The sequence below is a fragment of the Nelumbo nucifera genome, chromosome 1, assembly GCF_055504915.1.
Source record: "Nelumbo nucifera cultivar China Antique chromosome 1, China Antique-T2T, whole genome shotgun sequence".
Classification (NCBI taxonomy): Eukaryota; Viridiplantae; Streptophyta; class Magnoliopsida; order Proteales; family Nelumbonaceae; genus Nelumbo; species Nelumbo nucifera.
In genome coordinates this window covers 104,658,901-104,678,688 of record NC_142649.1, presented here as the reverse complement: position 1 = coordinate 104,678,688, position 19,788 = coordinate 104,658,901, and the positions used below count along the sequence as shown (strand labels likewise).

Genomic DNA, 19,788 nt, shown 5'->3' with positions numbered 1-19,788 from the left:
TGCCTTAAAAGTGCTTTCTAGAAGTATTTTGTGAAAATTGCGCCTTGAAAGTGCTTTCTGAAAGTATTTTGTGAAAATTGTGCCTTAAAAGCACTTATTGAAAGTTTATTTTTTTTTGTGAAAATTGTGCCTTAAAAATGCTTTCTAGAAGTATTTTGTGAAAATTGCACCTTAAAAGTGCTTTCTAGAAGTATTTTGTGAAAATTGTGCATTAAAAGCACTTTCTAGGAATATTTTGTGAAAACTATGCCTTGAAAGCACTTTCTATAAGTATTCTGTGAAAATTGTGCTTTGAAAGTACTTGCTAAATTATTATTATTTATTATTTGTTATTATTATTATTATTATTATTATTATTATTATTTGGGTCCACATGGCGCTCCATGTATGGGCCCACGTGGGCTCTCAAGTGTCATGATGTGGCGATTTTTTATTGAAATGTATAGTATAATATGTGAAAAGCATTATTTATATGTATAAGTGAAGTGAGGGATAAAATTGTCATTTGTGTCAATATAGGCACTTCTCGGGAAAGTAGTTTACCAAACATCTCCACCCCAGTGCATACTTAAAAAACATAGGGAAAATTCCTGATCAGTAACCTGTACTTTGGCTCAAGTGACAAATTGGTCTTCGAACTTTAGAATGTGACAATTCAATATCCAAACTTTTAAAATGTGACAATTCAGTATCCAAACTTTTAAAATGTGACAATTCAGTATCTAAACTTTTAAAATGTGACAATCCAGTACCCGAACTTTCAAAATGTGACAATCTAGTACCTGTCGTTAACCAGTCCATTAATCAGCAGTTAAGTGACATTTGAAAAGTCAAAAATGCCCTAAGAGTGCCATCTAATTTTGTTTATCAACTATCCAAACATTGACGAAAAAATGAACAGTCCCAAATTCTAGATTCTTCTAAACAATTACCAACTTTTTTGAATAGAAGAGGCTAGGATTTGGGACTCTTCAGTTTTTTGTCAACGTTTGGATGGTTGATAAAGAGAATTATACGGCATTTGAAGGGCATTTTTTACTTTTCAAATGTCACTCATTGACAATAGGTATTGAATTGTTATGTTTTGAAAGTTTGGGTACTGGATTGTCATATTTTAAAAGTTTGGGTACTGGATTGTCATATTTTAAAACCAAATTGTCACTTGAGCCAAAGTATACGAGTACTGATCAGGAATTTTCCCAAAAATATAATAAATGATTTGGTAAATGAATCACCAAAAAAGTCTTAAATGATTGTTAAAACAAGTAATTCCAAAAAATAATTCTTTTAACAATCACTTTAATCACCAAACACAGCTAAAGATGAATAAGAAAATTTTAACCCATATTTTTATTTGTTATAAAATTTAATATATTAAAAGCGGACAGTGGAGGACGTTTGAAACTGGGGATAAGATTGTGGTTCACGTTACCTGACTGGCATGTACGGAAAGATGTGCAGTAGATCCGGACCCCATTGTTCTCAATCGTTTATCTATCTGTCTTCCCCACGAGGCCATAACCTGACTGTACTGACTCTGAGATGGGTTTCCTCAAGGAATTTGCTGAATCAGGAAACCTTACCACCATCCCTTCCAACTACATCTTCTGCACCAGTACCGGTGATGATGATGATGATCAAGTCGTAGCCGAAGCGGAAGAAGTGATTCCAACCATTGATTTTTCCCTTCTCAAATCCGGAACGCCTGAGCAACGGTCCAGTACCATACGAGACCTTGGCAAGGCATGCCAAGAATGGGGCTTCTTCATGGTATGTATGTAGAATAGATCATATCATCAATCGCAACTCGCAACCTAGCTATTCCCCTTAATTTCTTTAGTCTTTCAAAAGTATAAATACATGATTGATTGAAATTTGAAATAGCTAGTTCGACTCATCACACAACAGGTAGTAAACCACGGCGTGCCGGAGACTCTAAGGGAAGAGATGCTGAGGGGTTGCCAAAGTTTCTTTGATCTGACGGAGGAGGAGAAGCAAGAGTATGCCGGAAAGCACGTATTGGATCCCATTAGGTGCGGGACGAGTTTTAATACGTCGGTGGAGAAGGTTTTGTTCTGGAGGGACTTTCTCAAGGTCTTTGTACATCCTCAATTTCATTCCCCCGACAAACCCCCCGAGTTCAGGTATTCTACTTATTATTAATTATTTTCTTTTTATAATATAATATAAGCTGATTGAGTTAGCCAATGGGCGTTGCTAGCTATATATAGAATAGATGGAATCAGTTCATCACCGATCGATATTGTTGGATGCATGTATAATATTTGCGCAGGGAGATATCTTTAGAATATTGCAAGAGAACAAGGGAAGTGGCTAGGGAATTACTGAGAGGGATATCCCAAAGCTTGGGATTGGAGGAATGGTACATGGACACAACACTTCAACTTGAGTCTGGGTTCCAGATCCTGATTGCCAATATCTACCCTCGGTGCCCCCAGCCCCAACTTACAATGGGACTGCCTTGTCATTCTGATCATGGCCTCTTGACCCTCCTAATACAGAACCACGTTGATGGCCTCCAAGTCCAACACAAAGGAAAGTGGGTCCATGTGAATGCTCTCCCCAACTCTTTCCTCGTTAATACCGGGGATCACATCGAGGTAACTGCACATTCACATTGATCTCCCAATTATTCCTTCATATATCTTAATTATATCACTTTGCTGGTTGCTTTCTGTTTGACGTCCCAGCTGCTAGCTTATTATTTCCAGCAGTTATAATTAATTAATTAGGTGTGTATAACAGTTAATTAATTTCTTGATTTCTAATTGGCATCACTTGTTGATTGGGTCGATCACTTTGCTTAATTTGATAAAATCAAGTATACCCCTTCACCTCAGCTGAGTCCTATTCATAATCGAGAAGCAGTCTAGTTAATTTGTTAATTACACAGTGCAATGGTTTACTTTATCATAGGCTCTCTTATAGTAACCAAATCTCATGTACCGTCGGTGAAAGGGTGGAGCTTAATGATTTTAAGTTTATCCTAATCGAAAGATTCATAGCTAGACAAAGGTGTTCCGGTTATAATAGGTACAAGTTTCCATATCTGATGTACAAGCAGCCTAAAATCGTATGAACCACATTACCTGTAATTTTACGTGCTTAACTTTGTTTATTAATTTTCATGTATGATCCAATATTTAAAAAGTCGTTCAACTTCTGTACTACTGCATTATTTTTTAGTTAATTTGATATTAGGAACTGTTGTTGCCGATTATTCAACCACGTACGTATATATAGCATGCATTGGCATTAGGGTCTCCTCTCCTCGCATAGAAAGGAGGAAAAATTAATGGTCCTTGATGAGAACGGATTTGGCCCTCCAATGACATTATGACATCTGGCACCTCATGACAATTAAGTGCAGCCTCTTGACAACTAGTCAGCTCGTCACCAGGCAGTTCACCACTAGGTAGCTCGCTATAGGCACGAGCTTGACAACTAGGCAGCTCGTCACCTGGCACAGGCGCGACCTGGTAGCCTGTCCCTGGTGCGACCTGGCCTTGGCACGAGCTGGCAGCCTGGCCCTGGCGCAACCTGGCCCTAGCATGAGAGCTAGCGGCCTAGCCCAGGCGCGACCTGGTGGCCTAGCCCACGCACCAACCTGACAACCCCGAGGAGCTCACCACCGTACCCCGCATTTTACGGGATTGTAACTTGTAATGGCTATATTAGCTCACCCACTCCCCGACTTAGGCGGAAATTGGCAACCTTACTAGTTGGTGGCTTTATCCCAACCTAACACGAAAACAGGTCCCATCACAGCAGGAATCCAGGAACTGTTCCACCAAACCCGCGAGGACTCTAATATATAAAGGCCTCACCCCCTAGGGGCGAGGGGGGATGGTAACCCCTTCTCTCTAACTCTCTCATTCTTTTATATCATTTTCAGCTCGCTACTAAGTGCTGACTTAGCCATCATAGTGAACTCACCGGGTAAACACCCCCGGGTTCTCTGATTTAGTTCGTGTAGGTCCCTCAGTTCCCACCGCCTACAGAGATGAGCAGATCATCTCCAGCAGGAAGCAGCCGGTTCAGTTCCCGTCGCTGCTGGTAGCCAGATCACCTCTTGCTGGGAGCAGCTGGGTTGCGCTACGCTAGGGGGAGCTCCACTTCAGCCCTTGAGTCACAGGCCACTTGGGAGCAGACGAGCTGATGAGGTACTTAGTCAAAAACTGATACGTGACTGGAAACGGTTACATCAATTGACACCGTTTGTGGGAACACGCTACAAAAAGCTAAGTTCTCATCCTACAAAGAGTTGAATTCTCGTCTTACAAAGAGCTGAGTTCTCATCCTACAAAAAGCTATGTCCTCTTCTCCTAGAAATCTAAGCCCTCGCTTTTTAGAAACTGAAGCTCTCGCTTTATAGTTTCCATTTTTTATGAACTCAAAAAAACTGAAGCTCTCGCTTCATAGCTATAAGACGCCCGCCTGCGCATGGCCTGGCGGCTTGGCGTGGCTTGCGCGCAGCCTGCGCGTGGCCTGGAAGCCATGCGCGACCGTGGCCTGGCACGACCTGGCACGGGCGCCGACCTGGCGGCCTGGCCCAAGCGCGAACTGATGGACTGATAAAAGACTTCCTTACCCCCAGAAGACCAAAGGCCAAGCTAACAATTGACCTCAACACCTGCATAAGACCCATTCGCCTTTTCGGCATGGGCAAAGTTCAAGAGTGGACTACGAGTCGCCCCATACCCTAAGGGCTAAAATACCGACCTCACAGGCAGCTTGGCACCTGATCGACCCAGCACCTCACAGGCAGCTCGGCACCTAATCAGCCCAGCACCTCACAGGCAGCTCGGCACCTGATCAGCCCAGCACCTCAAAGGCAGCTCGGCACCTGATCGGCCCAGCACCTCACAGGAAGCTCGGCACCTGATCAGCCCAGCACCTCACAGGCAGCTCGACACCTGATCAGCCCAGCACCTCACAGGCAGCTTGGCACCTGATCAGCCCAGCACCTCACACGTAGCTTGGCACCTGATCAGCCCAGCACCTCACAGGCAGCTTGATACTACTTAAGACCCATTCGCCTCTTCGGCATGGGCAATGTTTGGGAGTGGACTATGAGTCGCTCCCAAAGCCTAAGGGTTGTACTACTGCTTAAGACCCATTCACCTCTTCGGCATGGGCAAAGTTTAAGAGTGGACTATGAGTCGCTCCCAAAGCCTAAGGGCTCTACTACTGCTTAAGACCCATTCACCTCTTCGGCATGGGAAAAGTTCAGGAGTGGACTACGAGTCGCTCCCCGAAGCCTAAGGGCCACACTACTGCATAAGATCCATTCGCCTCTTCAGCATGGGCAAAGTTCAGGAGTGGACTACGAGTCGCTCTCTGAAGCCTAAGAGCCACAATATTGCATAAGACCCAGTCGCCTCTTCGGCATGGGCAAAGTCCAGGAGTGGACTGCGAGTCGCCCCCAGAGCCTAAGAAATTGAATCAGCGCTTACGAGCTCGTCAAATTATGGGCCAAAAGGAGAAATCTACTCCCTTCGCCGAGTTATCTTCAGCTCGGGAGTGGGGGGCAAATGATGAGGGCGGATTTGGCTCTCTAATGACATTATGACACCTGGCACCTCATGACAACTAAGTGCTGCCTCTTGACAACTAGGCAGCTCGCCACCAGGCAGCTCGCCACAGGCATCTCACCACTAGGCAGCTCGCCACAGGCAGCTCACCATCATGTAGCCTGGCATAGGCGCGACCTGTCGGCCTGGCCCAGGCACGACCTAGTGGCCTGGCCCACGTGCCAACCTGACAACCCCAAGGAGCTCACCACCGTACCCTGTGTTTTACGGGATTGTGACTTGTAACGGCTATATTAGCTCACCCACTACCTGACTTAGGCGGAAATGGGCTACCTTACCAGTTGGTGGCTTTATCCCCACCTAACACGAAAATAGGTCCCGTCACAGTGGGAATCCAGGAACTGCTCCTCCAAACCCGCGAGGACTCTAGTATATAAAGGCTTCACCCTCAGGGGCGAGGGGGGATGGTAACCCCTGCTCTCTAGCTCTCTCATTCTCTTATATCATTTTCAGCTCGCTACTAAGTGCTGACTTAGCCATCGGAGTGACCTCGCCGGGTAAACACCCCTGGGTTCTCTGATTTAGTTCGTGCACGTCCCTCAGTTCCTACTGCCTATAGAGATGAGCAGATCATCTCCAGCAGGAAGCAGTCGGTTCAGTTCCCGTTGCTGCTGGTAGCCAGATCACCTCCTACAGGGAGCAGTTGGGTTGCGCTACGCTAGGGAGCTCCACTTCAGCCCCTGAGTCACAAGCCACTTGGGAGCAGACGAATTGACAAGGTACTTAGCCAAAAAATGATACGTGACCGGTTAGATCAGTCTTCAAATAAGTTTGAGCTTTCATAAATGCGCGAAGATTAAAATGAAGCAAAGCAAACTATACAAGTTTGGCATGTTAAAGAATGACTGACAGTGGCCGTGTTGTTTGGTGATTGAGATCTGATTATTATTATTAATTTATAGAAATTGTGTTGTTGTATATTTAGATAGTAAGCAATGGGAAATACAAGAGCGTGCTGCATCGGGTGGTCGTCAACAACAATGCCACAAGGATATCACTAGCCCTTGCACATGGCCCATTTCTGGAAACAGTTGTGACTCCGGCTGCACATCTTGTAGACTGTGAAAACCATCCACCAGCATACCGTGGGATAAAATATAAAGAATACATTCAACTTCAACAAAGCAATCAACTGGACGGGAAATCATGCTTAGACCGTGTTCGAGTTTTGAATTAAAATGTGATAATTCAGTATCAGAATTTTCAAAGCGTGACAATCTAGTAATTATTCTTAATGAACCGTCAGTTATGTATATCACTTGACATTATGTGAGAGATTTAAAATTTTTCAAAATGTTAAAATTATTCTTAAAAATAAAATACTGTTCATCATCTTCTTCCTCAAGATGATTATAATTCATAAAATTACCCTTTATTTATTACATGCTGTGCAAATCACCAGCTGGCGGTCACATTTTGAAGAGCTTGATTCGACTCCATGTAGTTGGAAGAACCATCCTGTGCGTAAACCCCACATTTTATTGAAATAATAAGGCTCTCCTCCACGGTCATGCACCTCTAATTTCAGAGTAGCATCGATGAACACCTTCAGCTTCCCGGCATCGATGTCGTGGATGACATTCAAACGGAAACTGCACTTGTGCCGCTTGGTACATTAATGTATGAAAAATTTGCAAACTAATTATATAAGCTGCTGAGGTAAGGGCTTTGAATTGCTTACTAGGATGTGTATCTCCATACGAGGCTTGGTGTTACTGTCTGGTTTATAGGGCATGTCTATAGGATACACCCAGAGCTTGTGGATTCCATCTATGAAGCTGTAACTTTAGGTTTAGGTTATGTTTGGTTTGAAGGAAAAGGTAAGGAAAGGAAGGGAAGGAAAGGGTAAGGAAACCTTTCCCTTTTAGATGGGTCTAGACTAAATCTGTTCATGGGCTGAGTAGCCTAATAGACCAGTCCGGCCTGGCCCAATATTTTTCAGGCTTAGACAAAATTTCAGACCCTCGGATTTGGGCTTTTTCAAATAAATCTGGCCTGATTCTATTATATATAATAGAAATATACATTATTTATATTTAATAAAATAAATATATATATAATGTATTTATTTATTAAATTATTATCAAATATTAATTTACTAATCAGAAAATATGAAATAATATATTAATTTATTAAATTACACAAAAAATAAAACATTTTATGTGTAAATCAGGCTCGGGCCTGAACATTTTTTATTGATTAAGAGGCAAAGCCCGGCCCAATCCATTAACAAGTCTAGTCAAGAGGAAGCTCGGTGAAGTCAATGAAGAAAGAGCATCAATATGGATGAGAGATCCCATATCGTCTTCTGTTCCATGTCATGCTTTATGCTGGCTGCGTGTTCCTGCTTCTTAGATTTATATATGAAGAGGAGGAAAGGGTATTGGTTGCGTGTTGACCGATTGACCACTGAAGAAGTTCAACTCTTGAAATCTTCATTATGACAATGATGATAGAAATTTCCTTGCACGCTTCATAACCAGGTCAAATATCCAAATTGAATTAAGGATGCTTTTTCTATGACAAATCCACCTTTGGTCCATTTCTAGAAGTCCATCTAGTCCATTTCCACTTGCTCAATTAGAAATCTAACATGTCTTCTGTCCTGCTGTTACCATCATATATGGGCACATGGACCCATCTTATGACTTATGCTCTCTAATTCCAATTCTTTGACGAAATCGCTCACTTGGTTTACAATTTGTGTTAGGACTTACTAATTTCTATTTTTGAAGTTTAGTTTTAACGAAGAGGCTGTAAATCTGTAATATTGTTCGAGGAAATGCTTCAGAGAGATCTGATCTCCTACAATACTATAATCACATGGTATGCCGAGAACAATGATTGTAGAAAAGCATTAGTATATAGGATTATTTCAAATAATGTTAACGGGGTAAAATAAATCATTTAATTTTCTTATCATTCTTCAAGGATGCAGTCATTTCAGTCTCACTATGTACATCCAAAAAGTATTGGGAGAAGTACAAATCAGCCTAATTTAGAATTTATTAGGCTCAAAGTACAAGTGGAATGCATCCTGACCGTGAATTAATGTTAAATTCACGGGTAGGATGTGGTTTATAGGGGGGACAGGGCTACTTGTAGGGGAGGGCTGGAATTCAGAATTCTGTATCGAGTGCCTCCTTACTTTTTCCAAAAGTATTTGTATCTTTTCACATATCAACATGTCAATTAATTAGATTAATACCTTTTTAAAGTTCAAATACTGAATAAATAATAGCATTTTAAAATTCGACATTAACCAAAAAATACAGCCGTAATCATGTGACTGTATTAAAACGGGACCAATAACGTGACTGTATTAAAATGGGCCAATTCTATCTAATATCATATTTTCTTTTCCCAATTTTTTTCTTTTTTTTGGATGACACAGGGGTATCACATCTCGCGGAACCACAGGTTAGGTTCTCTGTGGTATGGCCATTGGATCTCACGCGCACCCATCTCACCACCCATTCCTCAGTAAATAAATAAAAGAAAATATAAGGTAATTTGTTTGAACCGAGTAAATATTCTGTCTTTGTTTTCTGTTTGCTTTTTGTTGTTACCATAAAACCTATATTGGTGCTTGTTTTGGCACATATGCACTGAATCCAGACATTCTCCTAGACGAAGTGTAGGTTCAACGGTGCCAACAGTTTCAGATTTTCAAAATACCTGAAAACGGGTCATCTCCCTTTTGGACTAGGGATTTTCTGAATGAAGCTGCTATTGACAATTAATGCCAGCTAGAAAAGGACCACCTTGTCTCTAACCCTACCTAATGTACTGATAGGCCCCAATTAATTTTACATACACCAGGAATGGGAAAGGTTAGCAGGCGGCCAAGGCGGGGAAATAATTGTACATGGGGGAATTTATGACTGGAGGGAATAGGGAGAGTTTTTATGGCATTTATAAGAAGAGTGGGGCATTTATATTTCGGGGGCATTTATTACGTAAGGCAGTTATGCTGTAAGATGTGTATAAGAAGGGGCTTTGGGGGATGGAGAAGCCAGACTTTTGCTGAGTACAGAATTCTGAGGGTGCTTGGGAGAGCCGACGGTCTCTCGAAGAACCGACCTACTGTAAGTGATCCTCTTTTCTTCTGAAAGAATATCAGTTCCCTATTAAAGTACTAGTGGTTTGGATTCTGTTGTGAGTCTGTGAACTGCGTATCAAATTCCTAGGACATATCAGTGGTATCAGAGCCAGGTTTTTCTTCGGCCATGGTGACAGCTAAGGAAGTGGCATTGCAGGTGGAGGGCTTCGAAGAACGCTTGACTTCTCTGCATTCTGAAGTGGATGGCTTGCGTGATGAGATAACAACTGGATTATTGAAGATCACATCCCTGGAAGGAGGCGTTCAAGACTTGGTAAGGCATTTTGATCTGTTGCTGCAGCAACAGTCCTTGTCAGCTCCTTTGTCTACAACTGACAATGTTCCTCCTATATCCACATCTAGTCGTGCGGCTGACAAAGGGAAGGGTGCAGCCTTCCCGACGTCCCCTTCAATGACAGTCCCGGAACATACTTCTGATTCACTTCCAAGGAAGTGGGAGCTGCCTATTTTTTATGGGGAAAATCCAGATGGCTGGCTTTTTCGCGCGGAGCACTATTTTGAGATTAATGGCTTGCTTTCGGCAGAATGTCTGCGGGCGGCAGTGGTCTGTTTAGAGGGTGATGCACTGGCGTGGTATTATTGGGAGGATGGTCGACGACCCTTTCGTAGTTGGGCAGAATTCAAGGAACTCCTCCTTGAACGTTTCCGATAAACTCAGGAGGGAAACTTGTAGGAGCAGCTTCTATCATTACGTCAATCTACTACTGTCAAGGAATATTGTCGCCATTTCGAGGTGCTTTCTTCCCCCTTACGTGACCTACCAGAATCAGTCCTTGAAGCAGCCTTTGTGAATGGGTTGCGCCCATATATCCAGGCCGAACTCCGACAGATGGAACTCGTTGAGCTGATTAGAAAAATGGTTGCAGCCTAGAAAATTAAGGAAAAGAATCAGGCCTTATGGGCCTATCAATCCAGTTCATATCCTCGTGGAGCCACAATGTCCATCTCTGGAACCCACTTTAACTCACGGGCTTCGTAAGTGACTACTTCTGCTGTCACCCGACCTACACGAGCCGCAATCCCTCCTTCTCCTGCATCAGCCCCTATTATTAAGGCCCCACCTTCTGCTTTCAAAAAGATGACCGACAAAGAGATGCAGCAGAAATGACCAAAGGGTCTATGCTTTCATTGCGACAAGAAATACAGCCCGGGACATCGTTGTGCTAAAAAATCACTTTAGGTTTTATGGGTTCAAGATGACATGGAGGAATTTGATTTTGATGCGCCTAATTGGGACTGCACTTCCAGGGACACTGAAATTGCTCCGGCTCCAAAATCAGCTGCACTTTGTGTCTCGTCTCTTGTTGGGTTGTGTGCGGCAAATTCCCTTAAGGTGCGTGGATGCATTTTGTCACGTGAGGTGGTCATATTGGTAGACTCGGGTGCATCCCACAACTTTATCTCTGCAACTTTAGTGGAAGAATTGGAATTACCCCGCACCCCTACACACGAATTTGGAGTTCAGATGGGAAATGGTGATGAGGTGAGAACTTCTGGAGTCTGTCGTCAGGTTTGCCTCAACTTACCTAAATTGGATGTCATTGCTGATCTCTTTCCCTTAAAGTTGGGTTCTACGGATGTCATTCTTGGATTTCCTTGGTTAGCATCCCTCGGGGACTCGGTGATGAATTGGGGCAACATGTCTATGAAGCTCAATTTGGGAGGTGTCCGGGTAAAGTTGCAGGGCGACCCTTCTCTCAATTCCTCTTAGGTATCTTTGCATGCCATGATGCGCAACTTACAATATGAGGGACAAGGGGTTTTGATAGAATTAAAACAATTGCAGATAGTGGATCCTCCGCTGAACTCTGTCTTGCCTACATCCCCGCCAATCTCCGCCTTACTAGATGAGTTCAAAGATATTTTTGACATGCCTACAGGCTTACCCCTGCACGGGCTACGGAACATGCTATTGTCTTACAGGAAAGCACCTTTCCTATCTCTATTTGTCCTTACAAATATCCTCAATTCCATAAAGATGAGATTGAACGTCTTGTCTCTGAGATGCTAGCTGCGGGTATTATTCAACTAAGTACAAGCCCCTACTCAAGCTCGGTCCTTTTAGTCAAAAAGAAAGACGAAAGTTGGCGTTTTTGTGTGGATTACAGAGCCCTTAACCATGCTACGGTTCCGGATAAGTTCCCCATTCTGGTCATCGAAGAACTTCTCGATGAGCTCCATGGTGCTTCTATTTTTAGCAAAATTGATCTTAAATCAGGCTACCACCAGATTCGGGTCCGTAGTGAGGACATTCCCAAGACTGCATTTCGCGCCCACGAGGGCCATTACGAATTCCTTGTCATGCTCTTCGGTCTCACCAATGCACCCTTGACCTTTCAGTCATTAATGAGTACTGTATTCTATGATTTCCTCCATCGCTTTGTGCTGGTATTTTTTGATGATATTCTAGTTTACAGTGCTTCCGAAGCTGCCCATTTGGATCACCTCTAATAGGTCTTCTCTGTGTTGCGCGCCCACCGTCTCTTTGCCAACTCAAAGAAATGTATCTTTGCTCAGTCTAGCATTGAGTACCTGGGTCATATTATTAGCGTGGCTGGTGTTTCTGCCGATCCTTCTAAAATCCAGGCCATGATTGACTGGCCTCAACCATCTTCACTTAAAGCTCTTTGCGGTTTTTTGGGACTTACAGGCTATTATCTTAGTTTTGTGCATAACTATAGTAAAATAGCATGGCCATTGACGTAGCAGCTTAAAAAGGATGCTTTCTCATGGAATGTGGAGGTTGAGAATGCATTTCAGGAGTTGAAACGGGCTATGACTACCATACCAGTGTTGGCCCTTCCAGATTTTTCCCAGCCCTTCTTGATCGAGACAGATGTATTCGGGGTAGGTCTCGAGGCGGTATTAATGCAGAATAATCAGCCTATAGCTTTTTATAGCCACAAGCTTAGCCCGTCGGCACAGTCAAAATCTATCTACGAGAAGGAATTAATGGCCATTGTCTTTGCTATTAAAAAATGACGCCCCTATCTTCTTGGAAGACGCTTTATTGTTCAGACCGACCAGCGAAGTCTCAAGTATCTGTTGAAGCAGCGGATTGTCGAAGGTGAGCATCATAAGTGGCTTCTTAAGCTAATGAATTATGACTTCGAGATTCAGTACAAACTGGATGTCGATAATACCGTGGCTGACGCCCTATCCAGAGTTCCTGCCAAAATGCACTTAAACTCGCTTACAGTACCTATTTTTCTTGATTTTGATGACCTTAAGGAGCAAGTTGATGATGATCCTTTTCTGGCCAACATCAAGCATACCATACAGCAGGATCCGACTGCCTATCTTGCCTATTCTTTAGTTGGAGAACACCTACGTTATCATGGTAAATTGGTTCTGCCAGCTTCTTCCCCACTTGTCCCCCTCTTAAGGAGTTTCATTCGGGAGTTGTGGGAGGACACGCGGGTATCCGCCAGACATATAGGCGCATAGCAGCTGAATTTTACTAGCGGGGGATAAGGCGTTCTGTCCAAGAGTTTGTGCAGGCCTGCGATGTGTGTCAACATAGTAAATATGAAGCCATGTCCCCTACTGGCCTTTTACAACCTTTGCCCGTACCTGAATAAATCTGGGAAGATATTGCTATGGACTTTATTGAGGCTCTTCCTAAATCAAAGGAGTTTGATACAATTATGGTGGTGGTCGATCGTCTCTCCAAGTATGCCCATTTTATCCCTCTCAGTCATCCCTTCTCAGCTCTCACGGTTGGTCAAGCCTTCCTGCATAACATAGTCCGTTTACATGGCATTCCCCGCTTGATTGTATCTGATCATGATAAGGTCTTTTTGAGCTTCTTCTGGCGTGAGCTTTTTACCCTGCAGGGTTTAGAATTGCATCGTAGCTCAGCTTACCATCCTCAGACAGATGGATAGTCAAAGGTCGTTAATCACTATTTGGAGAATTATTTGAGGTGCTTTGCAGCTGATTCCCCCTTTCGTTGGTCTTCTTAGATATCGTGGGCAGAATACAACTATAATACCTCTTTTCACACTGCTGCTGGCATGACACCTTTCAAGGTGGTTTATGGGCGTGATCCTCCTCCCTTAATCCGCTATGAGCTTGGCTCTACGGCTAATGCTGATGTTGAAGTTGTTCTCCTTCAGCGAGATGCTATACTCGGGGAGTTGCGTGCTCATCCACACCGGGCACAACAAAAGATGAAAGACTCGGCTGATGTGAACCGTCGTGATGTTAATTTTGAGGTTGGGGATTCAGTGTATGTACGAGTGCGACCTTATCTTCAGCAGTCTCTAGCTCACCGAGCCAATGAAAAGCTTGCCCCTCGATTTTATGGACCATTTGCTATTGTGGAAAGAATTGGTGTTGTCGCTTATAAACTTCAACTTCCTCCAGAGGCAAGGATTCACCCTGTTTTTCATGTCTCGCAACTCAAGAAGGCAATTGACAATCTATCTCTTCTCCCATGATTCCTTCCACTCTGTCAACTGATATGGAAATGCTGGTGGAACCTGCGGCCGTTCGGGGGGTGCGTCCATCCACTATGCCTGGAGTTACTGGTTTGGAAGTGCTTATCCATTGGCAGGACCTGCCTGATTTTGAAGATTCATGGGAGCCTTTTGACTTACTTCGCGACCAATTCCCTTCAACTTTGAGGACAAGGTTAGACTTTGGGCGGCGGGTAATGATAGGCCCCCAATTAATTTTACATACACCAGGAAGGGGAAATGTCAATTGGCGGCCAAGGGGGGGAAATAATTTAACATGGGGGAATTTATGGTTGGAGGGAATAAGGAGAGTTTTTATGGCATTTATACCTTGTCAGTTGAGAATAGGAAGAGTATAGGGCATTTAGCATTTATAGCTTGTTAGTTGGGAATAAGAAGAGTGGGGCATTTATATTTCGGCCAGCTGGGCATTTATTATGGAAGGCAGTTATACTGTAAGATGTGTATAAGAAGGGGCTTTAGGGGATGGAGAAGCCAGACTTTTGCTGAGTACAGAATTCTGAGAGCTAGCAGTCTCTCGAAGAACCGACCTACTGTTAGTGATCTTCTTTTCTTCTGAAAGAATATCAGTTCCCTGTTGAAGTACTAGTGGTTTGGATTTTGTTGTGAGTCTGTGAACTGTGTGTCAAATTCCTGGGACATATCATGTACATTTCCATTAAGGCCTCGTTCCCTTTTTGGTAAGTTATTTATCCAAGTAAATGTAATTACCTACGTAAGTTTTTCCTGGGAAACACTTACATGGGTAAGTGTATTTATCCATGTTCTTTTATTTCCCAAGTAAATAATGTAATGACCATTTTAGCCATAAAAATTCATTATTAAAATGGGCATTTTTGTCCCATTCAAGTATTGGAAATTTCTCCTTAGGTGGGAATGTTATTTATCGACGTAAGTGATACCAAAAAAAATAAACTTTCCCTACTCCCACATAAATCTGAAAAAAGAACATAGGGTTTTTGGTCAATGAGAACCAAAATCCCATTGACCAACTTTCCCCTTCTCTGTAGAATAACTACTAAAGGGTAGTTTTGTAATTCTATTATACTGCACTTTATTTTTTTCTTTCTTGTACTATAATAGGTGTGTACTTTAGTGTACAGATCCTTTTCATTCTCTTTGTGAGGACATTCTTGTCCATTCACATAAGTTTAATATAAATACATTTTTCTGGGTTGGTTCGATTAGATTGATCAATCCTAACAGATCTAGACTTTTGTTCTCTTATCCTTTCTTGAGCTGACATGGTATCAGAGCAGGCTGCTCTTTGATCCTTTTCTCCTCTTTTTGATCAGTGTGACATCTGTTGTTACTGCCAATTGAATTTGGATTGTTTTGATCTATCCAGAGATCAGCTCTTTGTGTTTTGTGCATCTATGGAGGGAGATTTTATTAGATCTCTCTCATACAACTTCAGTTTGCAGTGAGATTTGAAAGGAAGTTTCGCCTAGGCTCTCTTATCATATTTTGAAAATTTCATTGAGATCTGAGAAGATTTGAGAGAGATTTATACATTTATTCTGGGTGGCTGCACCTAGACTTTCCTTTTCTGTATTGCGTTTCAGGTTTTCTTCTTCTATTATTAGTTTCTTTGATTCTCATAGCTTTATTACTTCCTTGTTGCTCGACTAGATCTGTCTTTACTTATTTACTATTCTTTAAGGCTTTAGAAAAGAGTGAATTTATTTCCGTCAAGTTTGATGGAAGCAACTATTCTCTCTGGAAATTTCATTTTCAGTACTTTTTTGAAGGGAAAGGCATGTGGGGTTACATTGACGGTTCCACTCCCATGCCTAATGCAAGTTATGTCAAAGGGTTGAAACAGTGGAGAACCAAAATTGCTCAGGTTACATCATGGATACTTCGGTCTATCTCAATGGATGTCAGTATCCCAATGAGAGGTCTCAAATTTGCCCATGACATGTTCAAATACCTAGAAAAGGTATATCAGCAATCGAATATGTCTAGGCAACATCAGATCGAAATCGATATCTTCTCCTATGTTTAAGGGGAGAAGCAGATTCAAGAATACTATATAGGATTTATAAACCTTTGGACTAAATATAAACTAGCTCACTTTGGGGATCTTTTTACAGATTGTTGTGTATAAATAAGCATCTCACTAAATATAAACATTCTCAGTAGAGAACCAGTCCCTGAACTAGATGCAATTCTTGGAGAGTTGTTACGGGATGAAACACGTCTTCTCACTTTATCTGCACTTGATCAGAAGAAGGAACATGGGATTGATACTATATTCTTAGCCATCAAATAGAAGGGTAAGAAAGACTTCTCGAACCTACAGTGTTATGAATGCAAAGAATTTGGTCATGTGGCATCCCACTACAAGAAGAAGAAATTCTGTACTTATTGCAAACAGTAAGGTCATATCATTGTGGAATGTCCAACTAGGCCTCCTAATAAAGGACAACATAAGGCTTATCAAGCTTCAACCAAATCTGCTTCTACTAATGTTGCCACCTCATCATCAGCCCATAAATAAGATGCCCAGGGAAATCTGACTGAAGAAAGGATCTGTGAGCTTATGTCTTTAGCTATTTATTCTGTTTTTTCTGCTTTTGGTATGGCTGGTAAATTTGCATTTTTGTGTTCATCTTTGTACCACATGTGGATTATTGATTCAGAGGCTTCAAATCACATGATTGGAGCCTCCTTTGGTCAGTCTCCTAAACCTAAATCCTTTGACAACCATATTATTACTGCCAATGATGATTCTTTACCGGTATATGGTTGTAATGATTTGTTCCTATCCACCTCTCAGACCAAACTCTTTCATCTTCCCAAAACTTTCCTTGTCCCTAAATTGACTACTAGTTTAATATCTATTGGACAACTTGTTGATGATGGTAATAATGTTTTATTTACTCGTGATGGTTGTTTCATTCAGGACTAGCACACTGGGGAGCTAAAGGGGAAGGGGTGTAGGCTTGGGAGGCTACTTGCTTTGGAATTCGAGACTAAGAGATCTTCACTGGATTCTTGTTTTCTATCTGTTTCTCCTAGTTCTATTTTTTCATGTAATAATATGTGGCATTTATGGCATAGATGTGGGTCACACTCATGCTAAGAATTTGGATTATTTGTTTTCCTCTGGTTGTTTGCCTTTGAATACTTCTCCAATCAAGAATATTGATAAATCTTGTATAACTTGCTGCTATAATAAGTCATATTTTACCTTTTCCATCTTCTACTGAACATGCATCTACACCTTTTTATCTCATTCATAGTGATGTGTGGTCATCTCCAGCCATTTAATGCTTGGGTTATAAGTACTTTGTATTATTCATTGATGATTGTACTCGTTACACATGGGTTTACTTTCTTCGAAAGAAATCAGAAGTCTTCTCCATGTTTAAGAACTTTCATTCTATGGTAATGACACAATTTAAAAGCACCATAAATATTTTGAGGTCAGATTTAGGGGGAGAGTATTATGATGGTGAGGATGGTGAGTTTCAAACATATCTTAAACAACATGGCATTCAGTCCCAAAGATCTTGTCCTGATACTCCTCAATAGGATGGAGTATTGGATTGCAAGAACTGTCATATTGCTAGTATGGTGAGGTCCTTGATACAAGATTCACATGCTCCCCTTACCTTCTGGGTAAAGGCGACCCGCACTGTTGTTCATCTCATCAATAGTCTTCCTACAACTATCATTGGAAATTCTTCTCCTCATCAGTCCTTATTTCATTGTCCACCAAACCTATCCATTCTTCGTGTCTCCGGATGTGTTTGTTTTGTCCATCTTCCTCCCCATGAACGCACAAAACTAACAGCTCAATCAGCTATGTGTTCTTTCATGGGATATAGTATGAAACACAAGGGGTTTCTCTGTTATGATCCCAAAGTCCATCGGTTGCGCATTTCTTGTAATATCATATTTCTTGAGAATCTCTCATTCTTTGAATATATTTGTAAATTACCTGCACCATCCATTTCTATTCTGCATGATTTTGGATCTATAGGTGATTCTCCTTCTCTTCAGCCTCTTTAGACGTACTTCAGGAAGCATCCAGTTCGCCCATTGTCTATGCCTCTTCCATCTCAAGTAACAATGTCTAGTCATTCCTCTCCATCCACAATTACTATAAGTGTAGATTCTTCTCCTGTGGATTTACCTTCATCTATTCCTTTGCGTCAGTCATCTCGTATTTCTCGTCCACTTGATCGCTATGGCTTCTTTTCGAGTCATATCTCCTTCTCAGTTGTTTTGTCATCCACAGATATTCCTAAGCCTTACAACTAGGCCGTAGCAGTTGAGCATTGGAAAGAAGCTATGGATTCAGAGGTTCAAGCTTTATTGGAAAATGACACATGGGGTCTTGTCTCTCCTCCTCCAGATGCCTCCATAATTGGTAGTCAGTGGGTTAACACTGTAAAACTCAAATCTGATGGTACTCTGGACAGATATAAGGCCCGTCTGGTTGCTCAAGGCTACAAGCAAGAGTATGGAATTAACTATGATGAAACTTTTGCACCTGTGGCCAAATGACAATAGTCTGTTTGCTACTATCCATTACTGCCCTCAAACAGTGGACAATTCATCAAATGGACGTTAAGAATGCCTTCCTCCTTGGAGAGTTACAGGAGACAGTTTATATGAAACCACCTCCCGGTTACTGTGACAATCCTTAGTTGGTGTGTAAACTGAAGTAATCTTTATGTGGCCTTAAATAAGCTCCACAAGCTTGGTTTGATCGCTTTCATAAAATAGTGTTGGAAGCTAGTTTTCAGTAGAGTGCTTTAGACTACTCTCTTTTCACTCTCAAGTGGGCTGAGGGATTGACTCTTCTTTTGGCCTATGTTGATGGCATCCTTATTACTAGAGATGATGTGGATGGTATTACCAATCTCAAACTTCTGCTTAGTAACTCCTTCAAAATGAAAGATCTTGGACCAGTCACATACTTTCTTGGATTCGAAATTCAAAGATGTCATTGAGGTTACTTTGTCAACCAACGGAAATATGCTTATGATTTGGTGTCTCTTGCTCACTTGACTGACTCTAAACGTTGATACTCCTCTGGAGCTTAATTATAAGTTGAGAAAAGATGAGGGTGATCTTCTTCCTGATGCTACTCTGTATAGACAACTTGTAGGTAGTCTTATCTACCTAACCATGACTAGACCTGACATCTCCTATGCGGTTCAGATCGTGAGTTAGTTTATTTCAGCTCCATGTCAGCCTCACTATTCAGCAGTTCTCCGAATTATTCATTATGTATAGAGTACACTATCATATGGCCTATTTTTCTCATCCTCTTCATCCACACAGCTCTGAGCTTATGCAGATGCTTACTGGGCCGGTTGTCTTGACACTCTTCGCTCTACTACTGGCTAGTGTTTATTCCTTTGTGATTCTATGATTTCTTGGAAATGCAAGAAACAACAAACAGTTTCCATGTCATCTACTGAAGTCGAATATAGAGCCATGTTTTCAGTATGCAGTGAAATAATCTGGCTTAAGGCACTCCTTCATGACATGAACATCTGTTTGCGGACAACATGAGTGCAATCAAGATTGCAACCAATCCTGTATTTCA

The 19,788-nt window shown here is 41.9% G+C and overlaps 2 protein-coding genes across 4 annotated transcripts; both read left to right on the top strand.

Annotated features, from left to right (window-relative positions):
• Window positions 1-1,399: 1,399 nt before the first annotated feature.
• Window positions 1,400-17,416, top strand: LOC104608624 (2-oxoglutarate-dependent dioxygenase 19-like). 3 transcript variants are annotated; one of them, XM_088890996.1, is made up of 5 exons: window positions 1,400-1,770; window positions 1,885-2,144; window positions 2,294-2,621; window positions 9,010-9,123; window positions 17,128-17,416. In XM_088890996.1, exons 1-4 carry the CDS (start codon window positions 1,543-1,545, stop codon window positions 9,100-9,102), a joined length of 909 nt encoding a protein of 302 aa, XP_088747122.1. In that variant the 5' UTR covers window positions 1,400-1,542; the 3' UTR covers window positions 9,103-9,123; window positions 17,128-17,416. The 3 variants fall into 3 exon arrangements, with proteins under 3 accessions (XP_088747122.1, XP_088747117.1, XP_010272963.1); XM_088890991.1 differs by lacking the exons at window positions 9,010-9,123; window positions 17,128-17,416 and adding an exon at window positions 6,541-6,947 and having other exon boundaries at window positions 1,401-1,770; XM_010274661.3 differs by lacking the exons at window positions 9,010-9,123; window positions 17,128-17,416 and adding an exon at window positions 6,541-6,947 and having other exon boundaries at window positions 1,404-1,770; window positions 1,909-2,144.
• Window positions 10,940-13,185, top strand: LOC148803651 (uncharacterized). The gene is made up of 4 exons (XM_088897044.1): window positions 10,940-11,337; window positions 11,619-12,126; window positions 12,448-12,585; window positions 12,757-13,185. Exons 1-4 carry the CDS (start codon window positions 10,940-10,942, stop codon window positions 13,183-13,185), a joined length of 1,473 nt encoding a protein of 490 aa, XP_088753170.1.
• Window positions 17,417-19,788: the final 2,372 nt, after the last annotated feature.

Excerpts from the sequence above, each read along its gene's own strand:
- LOC104608624 (XM_088890991.1), top strand. The coding sequence starts at position 1,543 with ATGGGTTTCCTCAAGGAATTTGCTGAATCAGGAAACCTTACCACCATC. Across the intron at positions 1,771-1,884 it reads AAGAATGGGGCTTCTTCATG|CTAGTTCGACTCATCACACA; the intron begins GTATGTATGTAG and ends AATTTGAAATAG. Across the intron at positions 2,145-2,293 it reads GACAAACCCCCCGAGTTCAG|GGAGATATCTTTAGAATATT; the intron begins GTATTCTACTTA and ends ATATTTGCGCAG.
- LOC148803651 (XM_088897044.1), top strand. The coding sequence starts at position 10,940 with ATGGAGGAATTTGATTTTGATGCGCCTAATTGGGACTGCACTTCCAGG. Across the intron at positions 12,127-12,447 it reads TCCTCCATCGCTTTGTGCTG|CTTAAAAAGGATGCTTTCTC; the intron begins GTATTTTTTGAT and ends TTGACGTAGCAG. Across the intron at positions 12,586-12,756 it reads TCGAGACAGATGTATTCGGG|ACCGACCAGCGAAGTCTCAA; the intron begins GTAGGTCTCGAG and ends TTTATTGTTCAG.